Below are 22,497 nucleotides of genomic sequence, written 5' to 3'. Positions count from 1 at the left end.
TGGACAGATGGCTGGAGAGAGAATGTTCTTGTTTCATAGAGTTCCGTTGATGCCTACGAGGTTGCACTCTTCAGGCATGACGGCGCTTATACTTTTACTGTGAAATGATAAGTAGTGTCATCCCTGAGAGTGAGGGGCAAGGAAGCAATTGCCCCCGAGGGGAATGGCAGGAGGAGAAGACCAGGGACCTACAGCCACAGCACTGTGGGCCCTGGAGAGATTGGACTAACATGTACTGCTGTGATGTTTCTTCAGCAGCCCAAACGTGAGTGGTTAGGAAGAAATTCAGTTGTACTTATTTCAAAGCCTCTCATTTATTCTAGCTTCACTCAGATATGGAAGCAAATGCAGTTCCTCCATTTTTCATAGCTCATACAGTTGTTCATCTGAGCCCTGCTTGCTGGATGGTAGAACTATGGTATTTCCCTTTGAGTAATGCTCAGAATCTTAGGCTAAATGCCAAGTCTCTCAACTCTCCTGCCCTAGGTGCAATGCAGGAAGTCAGGGAAGAGCCTGGCTTACATACTTGCCTGGCAGGGGGACAACTCAGGGGACCCTCTGGTCTCAGAGAAGTCCCCTGTTTTGTCCTGGTGTCATTTGCCACTCAAGTCTACAAGGCTCCACCTCCCACTCAGCCCAGGCCTGGGTGTACCCTTCTGTGCCCTCCCCACAGCCTCCTCATCCAAGGTGGGAGCCCCCACTCAAACTCACTGAAACCATGGGGCCACATTGGCCTCCCACTTCACCTTCCTCCCTCTCAACCCATTCCTCATCCTCTGCCCAGTCAACCAGGGTGGAAAAGGGGCGTCTTCTCTTTGCTTTGCCCAGTTCACATCCTCCTCCTAAGTTAGCAGTCAAGAACCTGCCCTCCCCTACCCAGGGTTATAGACCACAAAGCTGAGATTGACATAGATGATGATGGGGAACATGCTTTAAGGTGAGAAACAAAATGCACTGGTTTAATGATTGCAAATATATATATATATTTATCCATCCCTGATATATATGAATTCAAGTCTGAGTCTGTGGCTGGGATTATACAAATGAATCACCAAAAAGTTCTAAATTTAAGCCCTGGGTATATGGCTTCACTAATGAAAGAAGTGGCTTGTAAAAATGTTAAGATAACCATGTTATGAAGACAGAAATCAATGATGACCGAACTGAGAAATCAGCTTTGTGTGTTTCAGAAACGTTACAAATGGAAGGCGCTTCTGAGAGCCTTTTCCTCAAGGATCATCAAGGTCGCCTTAACTCCTTGACCACCGTTCTCGGGCAGGAAGTGGACCGGTTTAACAATCTGCTGAAGTTAATACATGTGAGAGAGCTCACTTCCATCATTGCTGCTGCATATCAAAGCTTTTTAGAGAACGGTATAATAATACGATGTGCTTAGTGTTTTCCATTCCTGTCATTTCAGCATTTCCATTTGGGTATACTAGCAGCTCTTCAGACTTAACTGGTCCAAAGTTAAATTTATCCTCCTTTAACGAGTCTGTAGTCTCTATTTTTAATAATGACTGAGCACAAATCTTAGTCTCCTCATCATCCTAAAAATTATCCCTTAGGATTATCATTGATTCAGTAGAAATTTGGTCAGGGACTTAAGCGTAAGATTAAGAGAGAGTCGGTGCTTACTCCTGATGTCTGGTTTACAGGTAATAACATATAGCCCTTAGGAAAACACAAAACTAGAGTTTCTAGAAATGGGGTGGGTCACAAAACATGTCTGTTAGTGTCCCCTATGGTGCATGTTCAAAATGCAGATTCCCTGATCACATTCCAGGCCTACTGAATCAGAATTCCTTGAGGTGGGGCCTAGAAATATGAATTTTTAAATAAATTCCCCAGATGATGTCAATGCAACTAAAATTTCAGAACAAATGTTTGGTCTTTTGCCTTATACTCAGGGATACTTTTTCTCTAGGTTTCCTCACATTTAGAATGATGGCTAAAGGCATCCTAGTTTCTCTGTGCATAATTTCGGTAAGGAAAAAAAATAAAGGCTATTCAAGACCATATATTGAGCATTAACTAGAAAAATTTTACTGCCAAGCAGGGAACCAAATGCTTAGCAGGGAGTCAAGGCACAGAGATAAGACGGGGGGAGGAGAACCAGGGTAGATCTTTTAAAGTCAATGGCCATCTCTTTCCCCTGTTAGGAAAACAAAGTCCCTGAACGTTGCTGCTTGGCTGGCAATACCCAGGCTTGTCGATTCAGTGGGCACTGGGTCAGCCAAGTATGTGAAGTCCCCACCTTGGGACAAGCATCTAGTCAGGAATTACCAGTGTGAGAAGTCTAGTAGCCAAGTCAGGGCTATCACATTCTATATGGAATGAATCAGAGTTCAGTGTAAGGTGCTGTGATAAAGACTCCCAAATATGTGACCAAAACAAGGTGGAAATTCACTTCTCTCTCAGCTAACAGCCCAGAGGAAGCCCTGTCTAGCTAGTTTTGCTTTGTGAGCTCATCCAGGTTGGCTCTTGCAGCCTCAGCAGGTAATTTCCATCTCTGGATCTAAAGTGGCTGCTCCAATTGGCCCCTTTGTCAGCCAGTGGTTGGAAGGAAAGAGAGGGCCAAGGACAAACGGCTTCCTTATAAAAATATGAGCCAGGAGTTGAATACATCATGTCTCTTTATTGCATTAGCCAAAGCTTGGTCACATGGCCACAACCCAGCGGCATGGTGGAAATGCAGCCCCTGGATGGATTTCTCTGTGCCCTGCTAGTGCTCAGGGGGTACTGTTATTCAAAGGAAGGAGCGATGGATGCAGCGAGGCAATTAGCAGCGCCTGCCAGAGTTAATGAGTTATCCAGTTTTCTAAACTTCATGTTCTACACCATGTATCTCCACAGTTGAGAGTTCTTTTGCCCCCAGTTGATAACTAGTATTGATTACTTAACTTACTCTTTTTAAAATACATTTAGTATCCTGAACTGGAAACTGGGAAGGTTCAGTAACCTTTGCCCTTTTGGGCTGTCTGACAACTAGCCTCCTAACCATTCCTTTTTAGGTATTTTGGAGGTTGGATAGGGTGAGGGCTGATCTCCAACTCTTGGTCCCAGACTTCCAATGGCTCACCAGTCAGAGTCCTCCCCTCCAGATGCCACCAGCCACCAAGTGTTGCCCCTCTTTATTCATTGGTCCTTTCTATTGCCCCTGCCACCCTCTACTTCGGGCTTCACATTTGGGTAACCAAAGTCACCATCTGGTTAGTCTTTGCCTCCAAGTTACTCTCCTTCAATCCTCCTCATCTGTATTGATTGGAAAAAAAAAAAAAAAACTTTGACCATGACTCCCTCCACCCAACCCCAATTATATTAGGCCGCCCCATTTAACCATTCCGTTATTGCTCTGTTTCATCATTCCTGTATCCCAGCATTTAGCTCAATGGCTGCACATAGAGGAGCTCAGTAAGTATTTGCTAAGTGAATGAAGGTTTCCCAGCACTTACTCCACACCCATCCCTGCTCAAGCACTGGGAATGCCCCGGCAAACAAGAGAGCAGGAGCCCCCCTCATGGAGCTGGCAGACTTTAGGCAAGGACAGATAAGAAACAAGTATATTTACAAGATATTTTACAAGTATATTTTACAAGATATATATATATATATATATATATATATATATATATATATATATATATATATATATATATGAAAGCTTTAGCTCATTAAAAGTGCTGCAGAAAAAAGAAAACAAGGTGATATAAAGAGGAGTTGGAGGGACACATTAAAAGAATTATACACTGTAATCAAGTGGGATTTATCCCCGGCTTGCAAGGTTGGTTCAACATAAGATCAAGTAATGTCATACACCATATTACAGGATGAAGGCAAACAACCACATGATCATCTCAATTGATGCAGAAAAGGCATTTGACAAAGTCCACCACCCTTTGTTGACTAAAACAAACTGGGAATAGAAGGAAACTTCCTCAACGTGATGTATTAGTCAGAGTTCTCTAGGGAAACAAAACTGACAGGAGATATCTGTAAATATGATGACATTTTATAAAACTTGTCTCATGTGACTGTGGGGATGCACAAGTCCAAATTCCATGGGGCAGGCTGCAAGCTGGAAACTCCTACGAAGATTTATGATGAATTTTCCAGGAAAAGCTGGCTGGGTGAAGTAGAGATGGGAATTCTCCTTCTGACTGCTAAAATCATCACTTCTCCTATTAAAGCCTTCAACTGATTGGATGAGACAGCTCTCGTTGCTGAAGGCAGTCTCCTCAGTTGATTGTAGGTGGAATCAGCCATAGATGCAGTCAACATACGGATGATTTAAGTCCATGACTTGTCCTCACAGTAACAACCAGACCAGTGCTTGTGTGGCCAAACTAGAGGGTACCATTATCTGGCCAAGTTGACACATGGACCTAACCATCACATATGATAACGGCTATACAACATACTCAATGATGAAAGACTGAAAGCTTTTCCCCTAAGATCAGGAACATACAAGGATGCCCACTATCATTGCTGTTATTCAATATTGTACTGGAAGTTCTAGTCAGAGAAATTAGGCAAGAAAAAGAAATAAAAGACATCTAAATTGGAAAGGAAGGTGTAAAACTTTCCCTATTTGCAGATGACATGATCCACTGTAGGGAAAGTCCTGAAAAGTCAACAACAAAGCTACTAGAGCTAATGAACAGATTCAGCAAAGTGTGGGGTCCAAGATCAATATGCAAAAATCAGAAGTGCTTCTATTCACTAGTAAACTATCTGAAGAGTAAATCAAGAAAAAAATTGATTTACAATAGCAGCTAAAATAATCAAATGTCTGGGAATAAATCTAACTAAGAACGTAAAGTTCTTGCACACAGAAAACCACAAAGCATTGCTAAAAGAAATCAAAGACATTCTGTGTTCATGGATTTGGGAGACTAAATATTGCTTAGATATCAATTCTACTCCAAGCAATTTACATATTCAACACAGTCCCAATCAAAATCCCAACAGCCTTCTTTGCAGAAATGGAAAAGCCAATCATATTTATATAGAAGGATAGGGAGCTCCCAATAGCCAAAACCATCTTGATAAAGAAGAACAAGTTGGAAGACTGACACTTTCCGAATTTAAAACTTATTACAAAGCTATGGTAATCAAAAAAAAAAAAGCATTGTACTGGCACAAAGACAGACATATAGACCAATGGAATTGAATTGAGAATTCACAAATAAACCCTCATATGTAGGACCCATTGATTTTTGACAAGGCTACCAAGTCCACTCAATGGGGAAAGAACAGTCTTTTCAATAAATGGTGCTGGGAAAACTAAACCACATGCAAAAGAATGAAGGTGAATCCCTACCTCAAAACGTATATAAAAATTAACTCAGAGTTGATCAAAGACCTAAATATAGGAACCAAAACTATCAAACTACTAGAAAAAATGTAGGGAAGCAGCTTCAGGACTACTACTAGGCAATGGTTTCTTAGACTTTACACCAAAAGCATGAGCAAAAAAGAAAAAAATAGATAAATAGGACTTCACCAAAATTGAAAACTTTTGTGCACCAAAGGACTTCATCATGAAAATAAAAAGCCAATCTGCAGAATGGGAAAGTATGTTTGGAAACTGTGTATCTTATAAGGGTTTATTATCCATAATATATAAAGAAATCATACAACTCAACAATAAAAAGAGAAGCAACACAATCAAAAAAAAATAGGCAAAAGACTTAGACATTTCTCCAAAGAAGATATACAGATGGCCAAAAAGCACATGAAAAGATGCTCAACATCATTAGCCTTCAGGGAAATGCAAAAACTATGAGATACCATTTCACACCCACTAGTATGACTACTATTTAAAAAAAAAAAAAAAAAAAACAGAAAATTACAGGTGTTGGAGAGGATGCAGAGAAATAGGAACACTCATTCATTGCTAGTAGGACTATAAAATGGTGCAGTGATTGTGGAAAACAGCTTGGCAGTTCATCAGAAAGTTAAGTATAGACTTGCCATATGACCCAGCAATCCCAATTTTAGGTATATGCCCAAAAGATTGAAAGCATGGACTTGTACAGATATTTTCACACTGATGCTCATAGTGGCATTATTCACAATAGGAAAAGGTGGAATCAACTCATGTCCATTGACAGATGAATGGATAAACAAAAATATGGTATTTACATATGTTGGAATATTACTCAGCCATAAAAAGAAGTGAAGTTCTTATTCACAGAACAAATGGATAAACCTTGAAGACATCATGTTGAATGAAATAAGCCAAACACAAAATGGCAAATTTTGTATGATCTCACTGATATGAAATAATTGGAAGAAGCAAATTCATAGAGTCAGAAACTAAAATATACACCCTACCAGGGACCAGGGTAGGGGTAGGGAATGGGGAGTTAATGCTAAATTGGCACGAGTTTGTTTGGGGTGATGAAACAGTTTTTTGTTTGTTTGTTTTTATTTTGAGATAAATTCAAAGTTACATGAACAGTTGCAAAAACAATACTAGCCCCATACACGGAATTCCATCATACCCTGACCCCCCTCCCCCAATAGCTCAATCCACCAACTTTAACATCCTGTCACCTCGCTATTTCTTTCCCTCCCTCCCTCCCTCCCTATCTACCATCCATCATCTATTGCTCTGTCTTCTGAACATATGAGAGTTAGCTGCACACATCCTTGAACGTACACTATAATTCACGTATATACTTCCCATGAACAAGAACATTCTTTTATGTAATTCCATTAAGCGCAGCTGAGAAGTATAAGAGATTCAACAATGATACAAAGCTTACATTCTATATTTCCTTTTCCTTATGTCTCAACTGTGTCCCTTTGAGCCACCTGTCCTCTATCCTCCAGTCCCATCCAGGTTCACCCTTAGCATTCAATAGTCATCTATTTAGACTGTCTTTTTTTTTTTTCTTTTTTCAGTTGTGGAAACATATATACAGCCTAAATCTTCCCATTCCACCCCCTCTCTAGCCTTCCATTAGTGGGATTAATCACATTTAGAATGATGTTATGCTCTTTCCCACCATCCAGTACTAGAAATTTCCCTTCACCTCAAACGGCAGCCCTACACTCCTTTCTTAACTCCCATTGCCCCTTCCCCCATTTCTCTTAACCCAAACTCTACTTTTCATCTCTATGGTTATATTCTCTGATAATTTCTTTGTGTTTACTGTGGGGCTTAAAATTAACCTCTTAAATCCCTATCAGTCTTGTTTTTCTTTGATACCACCTTCACTTCAATAGGACACATAAACTATGTTCCTATACTCCTTCATTCCCCCACCTTTATATATTTGTCTAAAATTACATATTTTACATTGAGTTCAAAACCACTGATTTGTCCTTAGAGTTTGTGTATTTTTTATCATGTAGGAAGTAATAGTGGAGTTACAGTTCAAAAATTATTGGCTTCTAATTGTATTCCATTGTAATTGGAGAATGTGCTTTGAGTATATTCAATTTTTTTTCTTTTAATTTCTTGAGGCTTGTTTTATGTCCCAGCTTATGGTCCCTTCTGGAGAAAGATCTGTGATCACTAGAGAAAAATGAGTGTCCTGGTGATTTGGGATGTAAGGTACTATATATGTCTGTTAAAATTCTCTATATCTCTTTCTCCTTTCTTTGTCTGTCTGTCGGTAGGGCTCCCTCTAGAATCTGAAGTAGGGCAGGTCTTTTATTGGCAAAGTCTCTCAGCATTTGTTTGTCTGTGAAAAATTTAAGCTCTCCCTCAAATTTGAAGGAGAGTTTTGCTGGATAAAGTATTCTTGGTTGGAAATTTTTCTCTCAGAATTTTAAATATGTCATGCCACTGCCTTGTCACCTCCATGGTGGCCGCTGAGTAGTCACTACTTAGTCTTATGTTGTTTCCTTTGTATGTGGAGAATTGCTTTTCTCTTGCTGCTTTCAGAACTTGCTCCTTCTCTTCAGTATTTGACAGTCTGATCAAAATATGTCTTGGAGTGGGTTTATTTGGATTTATTCTCTTTGGAGTTTGCTGGGCATTTATGCTTTGTGTATTTATATTGTGTAGAAGGTTGGGGAAGTTTTCCCCAACTATTTCTTTTAATACTCTTTCTAAACCTTTACCCTTCTCTTCCCCTTCTGGGACACCAATGAGTATTAAGTTTGGATGTTTTATTTTATCTATCATATCCCTGAGATACATTTCAATCTTTTTGATTTTTTTCTCCATTCTTTCTTTTGTTCATTCATTTTCTGTTCTGTGGACTTCTAGGACACTGAGATGTTGTTCAGCTTCCTCTAGTCTTGTATTGTGAATATCCAGAGTCTTTTTAATTTGGCCAACAGTTTCTTTTATTTCCATAAGATCTTCTATTTTTTTATTTACTCTTGCAATGTCTTCTTTATGCTTTTCTAGGGTCTTCTTTATGTCACTTATATCCTGGGCCATGGTCTTCTTGATGTCCTTTAAATCCTTTGCCACGTTTTCGTTCCTCAGTTGTAGTTCTCTGATTATTTGTGCGAGGTACAGTGTTTCTTCCGAAACCTCGATTTGTGTGTTTGGAGTTGGATTCTCCGTATCGTCTGGTTTTATCATATGCATTAAGATTTTCTGTTGTTTTTGGCCTCTTGGCATTTGTTTTGCTTGATAGGGTTCTTTCAAATTGTAACAAAAAAAAAGGGATATCGATCTAATTTTTCAGAGACATAGTTTGGTGATGTACACTTTCTCTAACTAACCAGCAGATGGCATCTGTGAGTCACCTATATCCCTCAAGTCAGTTCACAGCCCTGTTCCCGTGGTGTGTGGGGAAATGATTCTTGTGGGTTCAGTTGGAGAACTCAGTTTGGGTGTGTTGCTGGAGCCGTCCGCCCGGAATGTGGGGTGTGTGTATGGGTGGCCAGGGAGGAAGGGCAGTTCTAATGTTCAAATCCCCCTGGTTCCAGGAGATTCTAGGCCACCACAAGAGTCTAAGCCTTCATTTCAGTTCAGCCCCAGACCCTCACTCTCGCTGCTCCACAAACCACCGGACTTGGCGTAGCGTCCCTGGGTTCTCCGAGCAGGTCCCCCCTCCCAGCCGCGATCCTCCGGTAGCTCTGCTGAGGGAATGCCGTGCTACGTCACCAGTGTGCGCCATCCCTCAAGGGAAGCCCTGGGCCGCCGGTCCATGCCACAGCACGCTCTCAGCTCGTTTCAGAATGCAGAATGTCTGAGGCTGTCTTTACTGCAATGCCTTGCGGGCTGAGAACAGCTGAAGTTTTCTCCACAGAGAGAGAGAGAGAGAGGGACAGAAAAACTCCCAGGTTCACCCATCAGCCAGATATAGCACCCAATCCTCTGGGCTCCCTATCCTGAGACAGATATGTCCCCCGATTCTCCCCAGGTCAGTTGTCACCAAAAGCCTCTGTCTGCTTGTTGAGGATTCGCTGTCTGTATTGAGCAGTTAATATTAAAACCTCACTTGGAGCTGGGCTGAGAAAGTGCACAGCGCGGCTTCCGTGAGGGAGGGGCTCTCAGCTCTCGGCTCTCAGCACGGGTCTGCAGTTTTACTTACAGATTTTATGCTGTGATCTCAGGCATTCCTCCCAATTCAGGTTGGTGGATGATGAGTGGGCAGTCACGTTTGTCTCCCCGCTGTTATTCCAGGTTATTTACTGGTTTTTTGTTCATTTATGAATTGTTCTGGGGGAGACTGAGTCTTCCACTTCTCTCTATGCGGCCATCTTCCAGTACTGTTGATGGAACAGTTTTGATAATGGATGATGGTGATGGTAGCACAACATTTTGAATGTAATTAATGCTACTGAATTATGTATTTGAATGTGATTAAAAGGGAAACTAGATTGTATATATGTTACTAGAATAAATTTTTTTTAAATCTTAAAAGACTATACAGCACAAAGTGAACCCTAATGTAAACTATGGATTATAGTTAATAATATTATTATAATATTGTTTCATCAGTTGTATCAGAATTACCATATTAATACAAAATGTTCACATCAGGAAAAACTGGGTATATGGAAACAGTATTTTCTGCATGATTTTTCTATAAACCTACAACTTCTCTAATAAAAGTACATAATTTTTAAAAGGGAAAAAAAAAGAAAGAGAATGCCTCTCTGGGAAGGTATCAGTTGGGGGTCAGCCACGCTCTGGGGAAAGGGGGAAAGAGCATCCCAGGAAGTGCGAATGCCCTGAAGGAGGAACCAACATGGAGTGTTCAAGAAGAGGTAGAAGAAGTCAGAGGCTTGGGAAGGAGCTGGACCAGGCACCTACACTTCTCCCAGGAGACAGCACAGCAGCACTGTGCTGCAGGGAGAGAGCAGGAGACGGCGGCAGCACCCAGGGGCATTGGAGCCGCCATCTTTGCAAGCTCGTTCTCCTCGGGCAGGTCATACCAGGCCATCCTGGTATTTAGGATTCTAGCCTCAGGGGAGAATTTAATACTCCTGTGTGTGAGACGGCTCTTCTGGCTGACCCCAGCCGGGAAGACCATAGCACTCTGTTGCCTCCATCTTTCTCATTCACAAGTTGTGATGGTTGGGTTCGTGTGTCACCTTGGCCAGGTATGGTGCCCAGGTGTCTGGTCAAGCAAGCACTGGCCTAACAATTACCGCAAGGACATTTGTGGCTGCTTGGTAAACCAGAAGGCTGGTTTATTAAATCATCAGTCAGTTGGCTGCAGCTGTGACTGACGATGTCAATGAAGGGCATGTCTTCCACAATGAGAGAATGTAATCAGCTGGATTTAATCCAATCAGTTGAAGACTTTAAAGCAAGACAGATAGAGGACCTTCACTTCTTCTTCGGCTGACCAGCGAAGCATTTCCTGAGGAGTTCATCGAAGTTGCCAGTTCATTTCCTGAGGAGTTTATCAAACACATTCATCGAAGTTACCAATTGGCTGCCTGAGGAGTTCTTTGAACATCTTCATTGGATTTGCCAGTTTGGTGCCTGCCCTACAGAACTTGGATTTGTGCATCCCCACAGTTACGTGAGACACTTTTATAAAATCTTATATTTATAGATATCTCTTGTGGATTCTGTTTCCCTAGAGAACCCTAACTAAAACATGGGTCCTCACTGCATTTGAGGTGAGTCTTCTGCTACCTTTTTTCATTTTTGGTGTTTAAGACAGAGAACTGTTTCAGTTCTGGTTAAGAGCCCCCTTCCTGCAGTCTGCTGCAAATGGGTCCTCAGATCCTAAGGACAAATCTAATTAAAACCCTTACTTTTACTACCACCACCTCTTGCAGAAGGTGACACAGGGAGTGGGGAACCAATGATAAACTATGAAGGAAGGAAGGAATTGGAAGGATGACTAGCCTTATTTCGTCCATGCATTGTCTTTGCATTGTTTTTGTCCATGGACTAAGTGTATAGGTCCTAGGCCTCATTTTGGTTTTTAATCAACATAAATTTGGTCTCTAACATCTGCCTATTATATTTTCCCAATGTATGGCAGTAGTTCTCACAAAACTGGAACCCATGAGGGCTACAACCAAGCTATATGCCCTTCCTTTGTCCTTGTCCAAGTGGCAAACATCACTCTGAACTACTCATGGCTGCTGTCCCCCTGCTATCTCCCAGTGCTACTGAATGCCTCTATTTTGTTGAGAAGAGCATCTTAAAGAAGTGTTTCCAGTACAAGGAGACCCTCTGGCACCAGCTGGAAGACTGGTCTCCTCTCAGAAGCTCCCCTTTCTGATGTAACTCCTGGGCTGCGGGTACCCTCAAGGCAGGGGTGACCAGTGGCTTGAGGTGGTCTCCTCTCCCCCCATCTCCCATGATTCCCAAGTCACCAACCACCAGGCCTATTTTCCTCCGGCCTGGAGGAGAGCTGGACCACGGCAAGGAGGACCTGGAGCCATTTCTCTAGGCTTCAGGGATGCTTCCCCTGCTTTCCTTCCTTCCACTTCCTGAGACTCTGCCATGAAGTGCCCAAACGCCTGCAACCCCAAGTCCCACACCTCTCTGGTCACACGTGGTAAAAATACATGAACATTGGAAGGCGTGGCCCTGGACATGGCGTGAGAGAGGATGGAACCCAGCAAGCAGGCCCTTCAGCCTGAGGCAGCCCCACCCACCCTGCCCTGGGCACCTCATTCACCCTTCACCTTGATAGCCATGAGGGGTGCCTGCATCTTTTTTGTTCTTTCAGACTTCACTACAAACGCTCAACAAAGCCATTGCTGGATTGGTGGTGATGTCTGAAGAAATGGAGAAGGTGTACCAGAGCTTCCTCAACAACCAGGTGCCCTCCCTGTGGTCCAGGACAGCCTACCCGTCCCTGAAGCCGCTGGGATCCTGGGTGAAAGACCTCATGCTCAGGACCGCCTTCGTGGACGTAAGACAGTGCCCTGCTCTGGGGTCGGATGACTCTGGTGACACGGGTGGCCCTCAGGCCCTCGGGAGGTGTCAGCCACCATTGAGGGGTCCTCTGTGCCTAGAGAAATAGAAATTTCCAGAACGTCATCACTTTGCAGGTCTTATGCTGATTGTAATGCAGTTTGGCCTAGGCCCTTATCCCCACATTCCATTTTAGTTCCAGGCCATCTTGGGGGTTTCAGATCTAATTTGTGGGGTACAGCACCAAGCAGGGATGGGGCCAGACTCATCAGTGCCTGAGCTCGCTGCCATCTCCCTCTTACACGCCCCTGTAATAACCACACTGGGTGGGTGGGGATGGGGGACGGGGCAGCCAGTAAGAACAGGGACTTGGATTTGGGTGACAAGTACCCCTCAGAAATGAAATGCTTTATAGTGTAATATCTCTCCTTCAGCTGTGGCTCAAAAGAGGGCAGCCCAAGTCCTACTGGATCTCTGGTTTCTTCTTTCCTCAAGGATTTCTAACAGGTACCAGTGCTTTCCCTAGAAAAATCCCTAGAAAGGTCATGGTTTCTTACACGAGGGGTCCCGAGGAGCTGGGACCGTGGCATGGCTGCCGACCTCAGGGCAGGCTGACAAGGAAGGCCCTGCTCTTCTCACCTGCCGAGGAGGAGGCAGGTGTGAACAGCTGGCGTCCCCCAGCCACGTAGTCCCTGCCCCTCTCAGGTTACAAAGTGTGGGCACTGCTGCCTCGGAACACACCCTGTCCACGGTGTGGCCAGCTGCTCTACCTGCTCTGCCCCCAGCTCCGAGCAGCATCCTCAGGGAATCCAGCCCAAGATCTCATTCTGAATCCCTAAAAAGCACCCCATCTATGACAAGTGGTTCTAAGGTTAGGGAGACTGGGCTCTGAGACTCCCTCCTCTTGCTCCCTCTGTGGCTGGGGTTCAGGCTTCCCCATGCCCCATCGCCCTAGGACCCACCCCCACCCACCGGCTTCATCTCCTTGGCGGACACACTTGGCCTTCTTCCCTCTCTCCCCAACCCCACCCGAAGCTTGTCCATATACCTCGGCCCCTTCTCTTCCTGCCTCTACTGACCTAGCTCAGAAGAAGGTGCTGCCTGCAAGTCTCTGTGGAGCGGAGGCTCCGATGCTCGAGCAGCCTCGAAGGGGAAGGGGTGTTGGGCAGGGACCACCTGCCCTGTCGTCTCCCTTAAAACCAGCCCACACCACGTCTCGCTCAAGCCTGGTCGTGGTGTTTGGAAGACTCGGGGTTCTGGGTTTTATATTTACAGGAACTCTTCAAAACCACGCTCGGAAATACAACCAGCCAATAGACGAGCTGGGTTTCAAGTACATTGTGCTTCCCATATATCGGGATCAAGCCGCAGTGATAGAATCTGCCAAAACAGTGCAGTTTGGACAAGAACTGCCCATGGACTTGGAGGTACCGTCCAACACCTGACTGTCGTCATAGCAAAGCCACTTCCATCCCACTGTCCTTCAGGATTTCGGCCGATCTCCTTGGTTTCCCACCACCCATATGTGTCCTGGGGGGTGGGGAATAGGGCAGGATGGGCATAACGCCCCCAAGACAAGCTCCCCAACTAGCAACCACCAGACAGGGACTGCCTGGGTCTCATTTGTAGAGATGTATTTGAAAGCAACAGTGTTTGGTTTCTTTAGACACCTATAGTAACTTTCCCCCTTTTTAGGACACAATAAGGGTTTCAGAATCAGGCAGGCCTGAGTTTGAATCCTGACTCTCCCCCTCACCAGCTGTGTATTCCTCAGTGTTCCTCACACCTCAGTGTTCTCGTCTGTAAAATGGGGGCAATGCCCAGCACCTCAGAGTGGCAGTGCAGACTCAGTGAACATGACCCAGCAGGGTTCACCCAGGACACATAACTGTCAGAGGCTGAAGTCAGCCACGTCATTCATTCTCCTGCTTCCTGGCAGAACTGGTGTGCTGCCTACACACATCATATGAGTATAATAGCATGACCTAACTAACAGGAATGTGCTAAGGAAGCAGTTTCAACCATTTACTTTCGTAGCTGTAACCACTCCCTCTAGAGCAGAAGTTCTCAAAATGCAGCCCCAGGAATAGCAGCATCAGCCTCACCTGGGAACTTACTAGAAATGCAAATTCCCAGATCCCACCCCAGACTTACTGGAATCAGAATCTCCAGGCTGGGGGCCGGAAACCTGTGCCTTAACAAGTCCTACAGGTAGTTCTTAGCCCTCTAATGTTGGAAAACCACTGTTCTGGAATATCAGCGATTCTCACCCTTGGCTGCAGATTAGAACTGCCTGGACAGCTTTTAAAAATTCCAGTGCCCAGGCCATACCCCAATCACAGACTCGGGGTGTGGGTGCATTGCTTTTTAAAGTTCCCTGGTGATTCTAATATGCAGCCAGGGATGAGAACCCCCACTGTAGAGGGGTCCAAAGACATCCGTGGGGTGGGGAGCCCCTGGTCCCAAAGCACCTGCCCTCCCCAGAGTGCCTTCTGAATATAATGTTCTATATGTGCCATGAAATCAAAGACCTGCTCCAATTGCTTTTAGTAAGAAGGTGTTCGCTTACCAGTCATTATAGTTGGGGTGAGTAGTTGTGACTCAGTTTTCCTCAGGATATCATGGTATTAGTCAGCTGGGTAATTCTATCAGCATCCACCCTGCTGAGTTATAACTGACGATATGCCCTGATTAGCAAGAGTGAAGGTGGAACGGACCCCATATCCATGGCTTAACCTATGAAATCCTATAAGACCCTTTGCCTCTCCACTGCCTGTATGTTCAAATGACAACAAAAAGGCTTATGTTTTTATGGAAATTTATTTCCGCATCAAAATTTTTTTACAGCAAGGGGAAAATGTATTTAGTGATGCACTCCTTGTTATTTCTGAGACCCTCTGAGCCGGGAGGGTGTCTGTCCCTGCTCACTGGAGAAATAACTGAGGGTAGGGGGCAGGTTTGCAACACCACATAAAAGCCCTGGCCGTGGTCCTCCAGGAGGCTGGCCCTGCTCTGTGCCCCTGATGACAGAGGTCCACAGTGACCACTGCGGCCAGACCCACGCCCCCTCCCCACCCTAGTCCACACCACATCTGCAGCTGGGTCATGTGCACTGAACTATGACAAGGCCTTAGAATCTCTGAGCCCTGCAGAGACCTCAGAGGTTGTCCAGGTGCCCTGACTCCTGGCACATCCTGGGGCAAGGCTGCCTCTGTTTAAACACATCCTCCCAGCAAATGTCTGCAAGAGGCAGCAAGGGCCTGAGTTTCGACAGCTTTATTTCTGGTAGGCAAGGCCACTGTTAGCCCATTTGCTGCCTGTGCACGGTTTAGAGAAAGGCCCTCCTCTGGATGGACACCACCCTTGGGGCACGAAGCTTAGCAAGCGGATGGCACCTACACGTGACTGGGAAAGGGGATAGTGGGATGGCTTTCAGCCTCTACTCAGTCCAAGCCTGCACAAGCGAAGTAGCAGCCCGAAACAGGAAGGCCCACCCCATTCCACCCACCGCACCCAGGAGACAAAATGTTCAGGACATCAGAAAGCAGAGACCAGACAAAGAGGGTTTACCATCCTTTTATTCACTGTAAAATTCACTACCTGTTGTCCACACTGCTTGGGCATCTGCCTGCAGGATTGAGACTCCCATTACCCAAACGTTTGGGGCCCCAGAACTGGCCACATTCACTCAGTGTCCGGGGAAGGATGCCGTGGGTGACACAATTTGCAGCCAAGCCTCCAAAAGCCCAGCCCAGCACCTGTGCCAAAAAGGGTTCCCCTTACTACTTTTCTCAGGACAGAAAGTGTACACGGTTTCCATCCCAGCAAAGGACACCAAGGGGCAGAGTCTCTCTCCCTCCCTCCCTCCTTCCCTAATAAAAACACTGGAAAGCAAACGTAAGTTCTAAAAAATATAAATAAGAGGAACTTTCCATAGGTACTCTGCAAATATTATTGCAGATATGTGTCTACCTTGTAGAAAGATCCCCAGATCCTTGCAAGACCTGGCCAAGGATAACAGATGATAATCACAGCCGCCTTATCCCATCTGCTTCCGATGAAAAAGGGAAAAGTCACTACATCATGATACCAGAGGGTCTGAAGCCCACAAATTGGTTTCCCAGAGGTGTCACCTCTGTTTGACATCCTGGTGTAGTGGGGAAAGTGTGAGATGTGAGAAGCAAGTTCTTTAGCCCCTCAAGGCCTCAGTATTCTGCTCTCTAAAATGTGAATACTCACAGCACTGCACAGGGAGGGTTTTAGAACCACCTGATGAGAGCCTGGGACTCGACACAGCCACCATTGCTGATGCCCTTCTCCTCTCACTTTTGCACGTCTGGGTGTCTTTCAGCTGCCATCTCCCGAGGATGGCGTTCTCGTTCATGGGATGTTCATGGACGCCTCTCGATGGGACGATAAGGAGATGGTGATAGAAGATGCGTTGCCTGGACAGATGAATCCAATGCTGCCTGTGGTGCATTTTGAGCCTCAACAAAATTATGAGCCAAGCCCCGCACTTTACCACTCCCCACTTTATAAAACAGGGGCCCGGGCAGGGACGCTCTCAACCACAGGTGAGGATGGTCTTGACTAGTACAAATAATGACCAAGTACGAATGCTTACAGTGTCTCAGCAAAAGGAGATCTTGTGCCAATTAACTGGGCTTAAAATGAGGTCACAGCACATGAGCCTTCTCAGCTGTGGCAAGGGCAACCTTGACTGAGCAGTCGGCACCCCTGTCACCCGGCACCCCAGTCACCAGGCACCCCTGTCACCGTGCACCCCTGTCACCGTGCACCCCAGTCACCGAGCACCCCAGTCACTGTGCACCTCTGTCACCGTTCACCTCAGTCACCGTTCACCTCAGTCACCATGCACCTCTGTCACCGTGCACCCCAGTCACTGTGTACCCCAGTCACCGTGTACCCCACTTACCGTGCACCTCTGTCACTGTGCACCCCAGTCACCATGCACCCCAGCTAGGAACCCTAGGAGACCTTGGGAAGCTGCTCAGTGTGGAAGGGTCACCTCCTCTTATAGGAGAGGTCTGTGTCTCTTCCCAACAAGACAATGATGGTATCGACACAATTTAAAAATGCAGCAAATATCATACACACTGGTGAAATGTTAGAAGCTTTGATTACAGTTAAAATCAAGACATAGGTGCTTACTCTAACCCCAACATTTTAGCACTATACAGAAAGCCCTAGACAAATAAGTAAGACAAGGAAATAAAGTAAGGTATATGAATTTGAAAAGAAGAGACAAAATTGTTATTTGCTGACATAATTGATTACATGGAAAAGTCAAGATAATCTACAGAAAATTTGCTAGAAATAACAAAAGTTCAGCAGGCCTGACTGATATATAAAAATTAACACACTGTTCTACCAAAAGCAAACAGAAAATGAAATGGAAATAAAAGATCCCATCTCAATAACACAAAATCAATAATGAGGCTAGTACTAAATCTGACAAAGAGGGGCAAGATACTTTTGACTTTAAAAACTGTTACTGAAGGTTACAAAGTAAGACTTGAATAAGTGGAGGTGCTATATATTCCATTCATGAGTGGGAAGATTCAATCTGGTAAAGATGTGAATTCTTCCCAAATGAATCTATGAGTTGAAAGTGTCCTTAATAATTTAAACAGAATCTTTGGTGAAACTTATTCTGAAACTCAGATGAAAGGAGGGACAAAGAGCAGCAAGAATATTATTTTAAAGAAAATAAAGTAGGAGGGTCTAATTCTAACATACTAAAATTGAGTAACCAAGATGGTGTTGCATTGGCACAGGACTCAACGAATCGAGCAAATACACTAGAGAGAAACACACCATGCTTGTGTGCGACTTGGCATCTAATAGCAGTATCATTTGAAACCAATAAGGAACACAGAAATGAATCCCCAAATGCTGTTAGGACAATTAGACATACTAAATTTAGATCCTTATCTCATACTACATACACAAATTAAATCACAGAGGGCTTCAACAGACTTAATCACCACTAAACTTTAAAGAAATAATGGTTCTAACAATCACCATCACTGGTTGCTAATAGTCCAGAAAGACAGACAACCAGGCCTTAGGCGCTTCCTGATGAAAGTACACACCACTCATCAAGTATCCTTGCCAAAAAGCTCAGAGCTGAATGTGATCACACCTGTAGGTCTAACCTTCCCTTTACAATCTAGGAGAACGGATTTAAAAACACCCCAGGGATGTGGTCAGCAAAATCGAGACTCTTGACAATCCAGATGCTCAGGACAAACAGGCTGGTTGTTTCAACAAATAGTTTTCGAGGGGGCAGGAAGGGGGCAAAAAGCAGAGGGGATCCTGCCAATTAAAAGAGATGTAAGAGGTACATCACTGTTGCAGGGTCTAAACCTTATTTGAATCCAGAATCAAAGTGACTGTTAAAAAATACACACACCCACACACAGTTATACATGTATATATACACCCCACACACACTAATTAGGGAAGTTTGAATGATGACTAGATGTTTGTTGATAATAAGGAATTGTCAACTTTTCAGATATGAAAATGGTATTGTGGTTATGTTTTAAGTCATGATCTAGAGGTCTAGGTACTAAAATATTGACAGATAAAACGATGGGTTGTCTAGAACTTGCTTCGTTTGAGAGAAACATGGGGAAATAGATGAGATGCGCAACAAAAGAAACTTTAATTTATCTACAATGATTTAATTTTTCCATTAAAAGAAAATTCAAAGAAGACAAAACCTTAACAATGATTCTGGATCATAGATTGGTACATTCTTAAAATTTCTCAATGAATAGTTGTTTTTAACTTAAAAGGTATGAGAGGATACATTTTTTTTTAATTAATTGAATTAATGTTTGTTTTTAAATTAATTTTTTAATTATTAAAAAAAAAAGGAAAGAGCTAGTAGTACTACTACAGAAACATGTTATGTAACTAGAGGAAGACCTGGTACTGGCCGAGAAATATCGAGGGGCCATGAGCTTAAGATCTGAAATCTAAAGAGAAAGATAGACCAGGCAGTGGTCACCCTCCCAGCCCTGCCTGACATCTGCTTCAGTTCATCCCAGAAGGAAAGAGGGAAGGGCAGGGAGGCTGGGAGCTTCTCAGCAAAGCCAGCTCCACACTAGTAATCTCACCCCTCATCCCCACCCCATTTCAGGAGTTCCAGGTTAAGAGTTTAAGAACCCAGATCAGAACTCATTCCAGGTTCCCAGGGAACTCCCATCTCAGATCTGAAGTCTCTTGTCAGCTGTATCTGTGTAAGGGATGGTGACACAGTTGGTTTTCACGTGTACTACAATGAGTGGAGGCCTGAGTTAGTCTCGGGTGCAGACGTGCTCCTTCACCGAGGCTGCAGCCCTCACCAGCCCCGGGGCTACTCCAGCTATGTCCAGTGCCTGCAGGTGCAAGTTTGCCTTTTACCTGGCATCATAGTTCCAAAGCCCTTCCACCCCTGCCAGCCGGGTTCTCGGATCCTGCATGCCAAGCACCCCTCACCCTTCTGGGCCAGGAACACCCTTTCTACGCCCTTTCTCTTCACACTCATGCACACACAGAGTTACCCACAGGCCTCCCCTAACCATCCTATTTCCCTTCCCAATAAGCAGCCCATCCCTAATTCCTTCCAACCATTTTCCCCTGCAGTAGCATGTGGAGGCCTGCTTTTCCCCCAGCGATTTTGCAGCCACAATGGCACAGGCCCTCTGACATCTTAGGCCACACTCGGCCCTCCAGGACCTCAGTTCAAGGGGACAGCACGTGTGATGTGAGGGCCACACACACACCAATCCCAGTCCTCCATCCCCTCAGGAGATGGTTACTGTCTGACTGCTCAGTCATCTCAGCACTTCACCTTGAAGCCAATAGAAAGCTGTGGTGAGACGTGTTTTAAAAGGCAGCCAAGTTCATTTCTGGCCATGAGCAAGTCTATCCTGCTTACATCAGGGATAATAGCTCCAGGAGCTTATGCCCCCCAAGTGCTTCTTCAGACCTGGGGGAGGCCTCAGAGTCCCTGGCACTGCTTGCTGACCTGGTGTGTGGCCTTTGAGCCTGCCCCAGGAAAGCCTGGAAAGCAGGGAGAGGAGGTTAAGAGGGGGTGCTTAGGCCCATCGGCTAAATTCCAGGGCTCCATAAATCCAGTAAGTCCATCTGAAGACTGTCCTGGCTGCTCTCCTTGCCTTTAAACCAGAGGCCCTGGGAGGCCCGTTCCTCCAGCACTAGCTGTAAACAGGGCACCTGCCAGGGCACCGGTCAGGAAATAGCACCCAAAGGTAAGGAGAGGGAGACACAGGTGTTCTCTGCTGGGGACACCGCCACCCTTCCCCAACTTCCACATGGATCAGGGCTGCTGGGAATGTAAGGCCAGCAACAGTACCTTCCATTGTGAGGGCAGGACCCTCATTTTCTCAGCGCTTCACACAGGCCCACACTGAGGAAGCTGCAAAAGCAACCTCTTAGATCAGACATCCCAGAGCTGAGGAAAGAATACCTGTGGCTGCATTCACTCATCTCTGCAACTCCAGTGCCTAGCACTGCAGGGCAGAACAAAGGATGGCTGGATGGCTGGATGGGTGTGTGGATGGATGGGAAGGTAGATGGGTAGATGGGTGGGTGGATGAATGGATGGATGGGTGGGTGGGTGGGTGGATGGATGGATGGATGGATGGATGGGTAGGTAGGTGGGTAGATGGATGGATGAGTGGATGGATGGATGCGTGGCTGGCAGGCTGAATGGATGGACAGACAAATGGCTGAATAAATGGATGCCCAACCTACCAACTGCATCCCCTGGGTCCCACTGAAAGCTCAGGCCTAGATCCCAGAGTCAGACTGCAGAGAACCTGAAACATAGCTCCTAAAGTTATACAAAGTCTAAACTGGGCAGGCCCTAAAGGATCATTTGTTCTAACATCTCCATTTTATAGAGCATAGAACTGAAACCTGTAGACTATTGGCCCAACATCGATAGAGGCAGAGTCAAGTCTGGAACCCAGGTGGCTCAACCCCCTTTGCATCAGGGGGTTATCCCTTAAGTAACGACCCTATTTCCTCTGTACCTTTAATTAGGTCATTCAACCAACTTTGTGGTGACCGTCCTCTTACCCTCCAAGCGGCCCAAAGACTACTGGATTGCCAAGGGGTCGGCTTTGCTCTGCCAGCTGAGTGAATGAAAATGAGCCACCCCAGTGCCAGGAAGAACCAGACCAGGGATTCTGCCTGACTGGGGGAAAGTCTGTGTGATTTGTGTGGACATAAAACAGTGTTACTTCTGATTTAACTTAAAGGGTAGAAAGTATGGTTTTCATTTCTCTTATAACCTAAAATAAAGTGTTTGAGTTGTTCTTTCTGTTGGTAATCCAAGCCCTGATGTGAAAGCAGTGGTGTAGCCCCCACCTATTATATCTTCTCCCCTGCCCCGTGTGGAAGTCATATGGCTTCCCCTGGGGAGGGCTGGGCCGGCACCCACAGGCCCCCAGGGGCTTCTAGACCAGGTAAAGGCTCAGGGACCATAAGGTGGGGGGCTGATGCAGTGACAGCAGCACCTGTTGAGCAAATGAGCAGTATTTGGAGCTCTTGGCCCACAGTGCCAGCTCCCCACTCCACAGGGCTCAATCACAATCCTGGAAGAGCCTGTGCGTTCACAAAAGTGCAGGTAGATCCTGCCCAACTGCAGGCGGAGGGCGGGAGAAGGGTTCCCCATCCACTTCAGGATGAACCAGGGTGAAACCTGGCCAAGTGCCACCTGCCACCTCAAAAGTAGGTTTTTGAGTCTGTGCTAAAGTGAAGCAGCCACTGTGAGAAACCACTTCCTGTCATCCTTGTCAGCAAGGGTCTGTTTGCATCTGGGAACCATCGAACTAGGATGTGGGCCTCTGGAGAAGGCGATACCATCCACTAATGGAGAGTAAGGACAGGGTCAGCCACAGCGATGCCATCTCCCATTTTACCTCCACCTCCCCAGCCATCAAAGTTAAAAAAGAGTAGTGTCATAGAGAAGCAGGGAGAACCTTCTATCAGTCAGCACTCAGTTTGGTGTTTCAAGCCAAATCAAGTGCCTGCAAAGTCATGGAAATGGCAACAACCACAGAAGTCAGAGGTTCACTTTAGGGCCACAGCAGCTGTAATCCAAGGTCAGAAAACTGCACAAAAACTGTGCCAACCTTGCAGCTACTCCACAC

General features: G+C 45.3%; 1 protein-coding gene across 4 annotated transcripts in view; it reads left to right on the top strand.

The window, feature by feature from the left end:
- Nucleotides 1-21,665, top strand: part of DNAH6 (dynein axonemal heavy chain 6) — a 342,016-nt gene extending 320,351 nt beyond the window's left edge. For all 4 annotated transcript variants that reach the window (XM_037806992.1, XM_037806993.1, XM_037806991.1 and 1 more), the window contains 6 exons: nucleotides 1,191-1,318; nucleotides 12,120-12,305; nucleotides 12,742-12,814; nucleotides 13,583-13,734; nucleotides 16,659-16,881; nucleotides 21,386-21,665. In XM_037806992.1, the coding sequence (XP_037662920.1) occupies nucleotides 1,191-1,318; nucleotides 12,120-12,305; nucleotides 12,742-12,814; nucleotides 13,583-13,734; nucleotides 16,659-16,881; nucleotides 21,386-21,489 (866 nt within the window). In that variant the 3' untranslated portion in view covers nucleotides 21,490-21,665. The remainder of the gene's footprint in view (nucleotides 1-1,190; nucleotides 1,319-12,119; nucleotides 12,306-12,741; nucleotides 12,815-13,582; nucleotides 13,735-16,658; nucleotides 16,882-21,385) is intronic.
- Nucleotides 21,666-22,497: the final 832 nt, after the last annotated feature.

Source organism: Choloepus didactylus, chromosome 17 (genome assembly GCF_015220235.1).
Source record: "Choloepus didactylus isolate mChoDid1 chromosome 17, mChoDid1.pri, whole genome shotgun sequence".
Classification (NCBI taxonomy): Eukaryota; Metazoa; Chordata; class Mammalia; order Pilosa; family Megalonychidae; genus Choloepus; species Choloepus didactylus.
This window is presented reverse-complemented; position numbering and strand designations above follow the sequence as displayed.